Source organism: Littorina saxatilis, linkage group LG10, assembly GCF_037325665.1.
Source record: "Littorina saxatilis isolate snail1 linkage group LG10, US_GU_Lsax_2.0, whole genome shotgun sequence".
NCBI lineage: Eukaryota > Metazoa > Mollusca > Gastropoda > Littorinimorpha > Littorinidae > Littorina > Littorina saxatilis.
In genome coordinates, this window is record NC_090254.1 from 20800872 (window position 1) to 20807599 (window position 6728).

The 6728-nt window shown below is 43.2% G+C and overlaps 1 protein-coding gene across 1 annotated transcript; it reads left to right on the top strand.

Annotated features, from left to right (window-relative positions):
* The first annotated feature begins 706 nt into the window (after positions 1-706).
* On the top strand, positions 707-6728 carry LOC138977804 (neuronal acetylcholine receptor subunit alpha-6-like). The gene is made up of 5 exons (XM_070350411.1): positions 707-931; positions 1484-1610; positions 2276-2391; positions 5267-5466; positions 6104-6728. Exons 1-5 carry the CDS (start codon positions 707-709, stop codon positions 6726-6728), a joined length of 1293 nt encoding a protein of 430 aa, XP_070206512.1.

Sequence of the window (6728 nt, forward strand, 5' to 3'; positions counted from 1 at the left end):
CTTTGACAGTTTTCGCTGGGTATATATGTTATTTGCGCCAGATCGCGTATCAAGCTCCAGTAAGTTCTTTGCGCTGTGAGCAGATTCTGTACGGATACTTGGAGAAATTGATACAGAAGAAAATAGAAGTGAACTGTGAATCTTTTTTTCAGTTGTGTTTTCGGAATTGAATGAGCTCAGCAAATGATTTTTGCTTCTAATTGTAAAAACAATATCCAAAAAAGGTCTGAAATTCAAGACTCACACGAGCGTTGTATATATATACTGCTCGGGTTTGAAGAAGAAAACATGCTTTCTTGTCAATCGTGTCAACAAATAACTTGAAAAGAGACAATGTTAAAGCAACACAAACTATGTTAAAAACGGCAACACTTTGTCTTGAACAGCAGGGAGAGTTGACTAAACAGCAAGATCCTCTCGCTGCACGCCATCCCCTTCAAGAAATTCCGCAAGAAAAAAACAAGTAGACCAAGAAAAAATAATAACATCGTCAACAGCAACAGCAACGACAACGACAACGACAGCACAGTTCCGCTTTTAAGGAGTACGAAATAGGGAAGAATAAAAACAAAAGGAGAAAAAAAGAGTTGTGCTACATACAATAGAAACAAACATGACAATACAACACCACGCACACACAAAAATGGCCAGACTGTTCACCCTTTTGCAAAGTCTTGCCTACTTTTTCTTCTGCGTATATTTCACCATGAACAAGTGCGAATCTAAATCTTCACCACCTTACGGCGACATTGCGTTCTACAAGCTTTACTCTAAGTTATTGGAAACTGGCTACAACCGGAATGTGCGACCTACCCTTAACGCGTCACAGCCTACAGTGGTCAACGTGACGCTTAACCTACTCAGCCTCCGTGACGTCAATATGAAGGAACAGCAGATAAAGATGCTGGTCTGCTTAGAGTTCCAGTGGACGGTAAGTGACATCTTCCCTTTACATTGTTAACGTGTGTATGTGTGTGTGTGTGTGTGTGTGTGTGTGTGTGTGTGTGTGTGTGTGTGTGTGTGTGTGTGTGTGTGTGTGTGTGTGTGTGTGTGTGTGTGTGTGCGTGTGTGCGTGCGTTCGTGTTTGTTTCATTCAGCAAGCTATTTTTGAAATGTCATCAGGGAATATTCCGACCAAAAGAGACAATTCATATTAATCATTAGGTGATGTTATGTAATAAACTATTAGGACATTATATACTAAATCTACTAGGCGCCTAGGTTCCTAATTTTGACTAGTTCTGACTGTTTCTTTATTCAAGTTTTGATGAATAGCTATCAAAGCTATTTCGCTTTAATTAGGCCTTGTCGGTTATCTCAAGAGAGAACAACTACCAAGCACAACATGATGCATTTTCGCAAGTAAACGAGATAGTTATCAGCCTGAAACAAAAAGTGGTCCATATTAGGGGCCCTTCCGCTATCCTATATCTTATAACATCTCATCTTATTTCATCTTACCTTATCTTATCTGTGTTCAAAGGATGAGCTGATGGTGTGGGACCCGGATGACTACGGGAATGAGCGTGCAATCTTCATACCGCAGAAACAGATCTGGGTCCCCGATATGACAGTGGACCAGTATCTTGGAGACGCCTCTCTCAAGATAGGTCAGTTCCCAAAGACACTTTTGGAAATTTTCTTTCTTGGAATATTTGTATTTGAATCCGTTCTCAAGCATTATGTTGTTATTCTCCAAACTGATGCACCCTTGGTTTGATCTTCCGTCCGTTCCCCCCCCCCCCTTTTACAAAAAAGCCGGATATGACGTCATCAAAGACATTTATCGAAAAAAAAACCAAAAAAACGGGGATATCATTCCCAGGAACTCTCATGTAAAATTTCATAAAGATTGGTCCAGTAGTTTAGTCTGAATCGCTCTACACACACACACGCACAGACAGACAGACACACACACACACACACACACACACACACACACACACACACACACACACACACACACACCACACCCTCGTCTCGATTCCCCCCTCCACGTTAAAACATTTAGTCAAAACTTGACTAAATGTAAAAATAAGAAAGGTAAGTGGTTGGAACGTTGTTATTGACAACATTACGTTACATAACTGTGACTGTGACGTAATTTTGTCAATAACAACGTACAAACAACTTACCTTTCTTGTTTTTTGATTCTGAATTTTGTAACGTTGGCAGTCTCTTTGTTTTTGGATTTATTTTATCAGTCTTTCGGTCTATCCATCTGTCGGTCTAGCCTTCTATCTCAATGTATTTATGAATGCGTGTCTGTCCCCAGGTGACGACAGCCTGCTTCTCAAGGTGGTGAGTGAAGGCATAGTCAAGTGGAGTCCAGGTCTCACGCTGCAGACTTCCTGTGCCGTCAACATTATGTACTACCCCTTTGACCAACAGGTGCGTACACGGAAGTTTGGGATTGCTTTTTCGACTCGTTAATCAATAAAGATACTAGTAACTAAATTAGTGGGGCACTGGACTAGTCATGCTCCGGTCAACGGTTCGAATCCAGGTCGAAAGGGACTCCGGCCAACTTGATGTGCTGACTCGGGTAGAGTACCCTCCCTTGTCTCGCCTCCCTGGACCGTGAAAGACCTTGGTCATTGTGACAGAAGTGCATCTGGCTGTTTACACCTAAACACGCACACTCCTTGGTAGCACGACTAATCTAGCTGCTAGCTTTCCACTGGGAGAAAGTGAGCCACATTTCCAAGCTATGGTATAATACAATTATGAAAAATACAAAATATAAATAAGTAAAATTAGATTTTTTTTGTAGTTTTGATTAGCATTTTGTGAAATTTAATGATCAAACTCATTAATTAGTTAATAAGCTGCCATGCTGAAATGCAATCCCATACTCCGGACTTAGTCAAAGATTGCTGGACTAAAAAATCAATCAATCTGATCAAAAAATGAGGGCGTGACAGTGCAGCCTCAAGTTTCACTAAAAGCCGGATATGACGTCATTCAGGGCATTTATCAAAAAATGAAAAATCAAAAAACAAGAAACGTAGGTTGTTGGAACGTTTGTTATGTATGCGTTATAATATATGTTATAATAACATACGTTATATATTAGGACTAATGTAGCATATATATATGTCACACGCTTTCCTTCTTTGCCACTACTAAAGCAAACGTGTGCAAGATTGTATGTTACACGCTTTGGAGCATGTGCAAGAACGGATTCAAACTCGAAATCGTCTCTCCAAAAGCCCCAAAAGGCACACACGACTTTCATTTCTCTTGCTGTTATCGTTTCTTCTCTTTACAAATTCTTCAACGCTGAGAATACTGAAAACGGCATCCCAGACGACAGTACTGTTTCCATACGCGAATTTAGCTGCCCTTGGAAAGTGGCTCGCTCAGGAGGCCTGTTAGTCTGAAACTGGAAGGACAGAGTTCTGAACATAGATGACAAAGATCCCGGAAAGAACAAACATTTCGCGGATGCAGACACAGAAAGACGTCACGAAGAATGCGATGCTTCAAAAGATACAGACTGTGACGATGACTGTGACGTCATTCACATATACCGAGACGTCATTCATAGTTGTTCGGTCACTTCCGTCAAAAAGTAGATCTCTCGACAATGGCTGCTCCTGTGTTTAGGTTTGTCAAGCTTGAGTAGGCAAAACGTGTTTGTTCTCTCCTCTGTTGAAGCTGTGAGACATAAATGCTATTCCGACTTGGTCGTGTGACAGAGTTTTCTTCCACACTCGATTAGCTGATGTCTAACTCAGCCTCACGGCTTCGTTAGACAATCAACGTAATCTCGTGTGGAAGAAAACGTCTGTCACACGACCAAGTCTGAATAGCAGGTAATGTTATATGTTATAATAACAAACGTTCCAACAACCTACCTTTCTTGTTTTTTTATTCTGAATTTTGAAACGTTGGCAGTCTCTTGGTTTTTGGATTTTTTCAAAAAAATGAAAAGGAATGGTCTGGGGATATTCTCTGGAAGAACCTATATGTAGAGTTGTATAAAGTTCTAAAAAGTTGTTTTGGGGGAAATGCTACACACACACACACACACACACACACACACACACACACACACACACACACACACACACGCACGTACATACGTACACACACACACACCCACCCCCCACCCCCCTCCCCCCCCCACACACACACACACAAGAATCTTTTCCCACGTTGACTGCATCTGTAAAGGCATTCCTTTGTAAGTCATAGAAAGCCTCTCTGCCATTGTGTGGAAACATCATTTCTGGAAAAAAAATATGTAAAACAAAAGTAAGAATATAGATAAAAAGTAAGAAAAAGAACCCTTAGTTTAGGAGATGAGTGTGTTTCACTGTGAAGGCACTTTTGCACACACAAAAAAGCACGATTATGAGAAAACGGCTTCCACAGTTTTCACAGTGACGTAAATTGTTCTAAATCATTTTGAAAATCATCACTTTATTGCAAGGCTGAGGATGGAAATGAGACAGATCATCCCCCCCCCCCACCCCCACAACACCCATCCCGTCCTCCCACTACCACCACCACCACCACCACCCCCGTCTGGAGTCCTAGTCTATCTGAAAGCATTTGTTCAAAACTTGACTACATGACTGTAACAAAAAATTGCGGAAAGGGTTTAACCACGCTTTGACTCCGCCTCTTTTCTACACTCACAAAAATCATTAGCTTGAGTCAGCCTCAGTTGTTTAGTAGCCAAGTCGTTGCGGAATAAAACCTAACCAAATACACAGTCAAACTGCTGTGAAAAGAACCAGCGAGCAAAGGCTGAAAGTACGAATTCCCCCCAAAAGCTCTCGACCTTCCTATTCATTTCGCTTGGTCAAGGTCGTGCAAGTCGTAAATACTCGTGCCAAGATCTCGTTCTTATTTTCTTTTGCCTGAAGTTATACTAACAAACGAAAAAGACAGTAAGTGAGAGGCACACGGAACAAGCCTCCCGGGTACATAAAGCCTGGCATTAATTGCTCGAAGTTGACTTCGCGAAGACTTCTTCATCAAGCTCGATGATCGAAGCTGTGGCATTGAATTTACGGTAAAACGACTTCGCGAAGTCTTGACAAAGTCAACATCGGGCTGAATTAGGGAAGACCTTAAGCAAATAAGAAGGTAAACGGCCCTGATAACACATCGCCAACGCCCTCAGTCTGCAATGCTGAGCGGCTCCTTAAAATGTGTGTGGTCAAAGTTATAAAGATGGCTCACAATGTTTACAATGATGACCTCTTGCGCACAATGCCAATGTTTCACACGACCTTTCCCTTGGCCCAAGCAGGTGTGCGAGTGGGAAGTCTTCCCCTTGATGAGCGACACGAGACAGCTCAAGTTCGGCACATTCCGGGGGGAGGAGGGAGACTTTGGGCAGGACGCTCAGCAGAACGCAGAGTGGGAAATCGTCAGCGTTGTTACCGAAACATGCGACTTCGACACCTCCAGTGGACCGAAATCTGACACCATGAGCTGCATCAGATACAGGTGAGTGGTTCCATTAGGTACAAAAGACTTGGCGATGGTGCCTGCTATCATTTCGAGAAGGATGCAGAAGTATTTTCAATGATCAGGGCGAAAACATTGGGATGGTCACCGAGTTCGTGGGCGGATTTAGCGTTAAAAGAGATGAGGGGCAGAAACATGAGATTATGTGTCAATGACGGCAATGTCGACAGTGATAAGGAGCACAAGAATTGTGTAGCGACGACGACGTCGACGACAACAACGACGACGATGATGATGATGATGATGATGATGATGATGATGATGATGATGATGATGATGATGATGATGATGATGATGATGATGATGATGATGATGATGATGATGATGATGATGATGACGATGATGACGATGATGATGATGATGATGATGATGATGATGATGATGATGATGATGATGATGATGATGACGACGACGACGAAGATGATAACGACGACGACGACGATGATGATGATGATGATGATGATGATGATGATGATGATGATGATGATGATGATGATGGTGATGGTGATGGTGATGGTGATAATGATGATGATGATGATGCTGGTAGTAGATATACAAGGACCATGAAGATGGCCGATGCCAGGACCTTAAACATAATCATCTCTTCTCCTCTCAGCTTCACGTTGAAGAGGAGGTCCATGTTCCTGTCGCTGGCGTTGGTTACGCCGACGTTGCTACTGGCCTTGCTGTCCGCGCTGGTGTTCTCATTGCCCGCAGAGAGCGGCGAGAAGGTGTCCTTGGGCGTGACCTTGATGTTGACCTTCACCTTTCTCTTGTCCATCCTGATGGACTCGCTGCCAGGTTCATCGCTACAAATCTCCGTCTTCATGGTCTACCTGGTGGGACTCTGCGCATGCTCCGCGCTCTCCGTGCTCCTCACCGTCCTGGTGCTCTCCCTTCACCACAGGCCCGATTCTCTCCCTTTGAACAAGAGCGCCCGCTTCTTCGTTCAGCTTTTTGCTGGCAGAAGGGGTTCGAAAAAGAGCGATTCAGTCTTAGATAAAACATCCACTTTTCCTAATGCATTAGTAAAATCAAGCGGTGAAAAGAATTCTGCAGAAAAGCCTGACAAAGGGGATGAGATTGTGGGTAATGGCCGACCGGGAGAAATGTCAAGGTCAGCGGAAATGACGTGGCGTGACGTGGCAGCTGCGTGCGACTACCTGTTTTCACGCATGTTCCTGGTGGTCATCGTGTTTTCCACTGCCAGCTTCTTTGTCATCATGACCTGGTCACAGTGA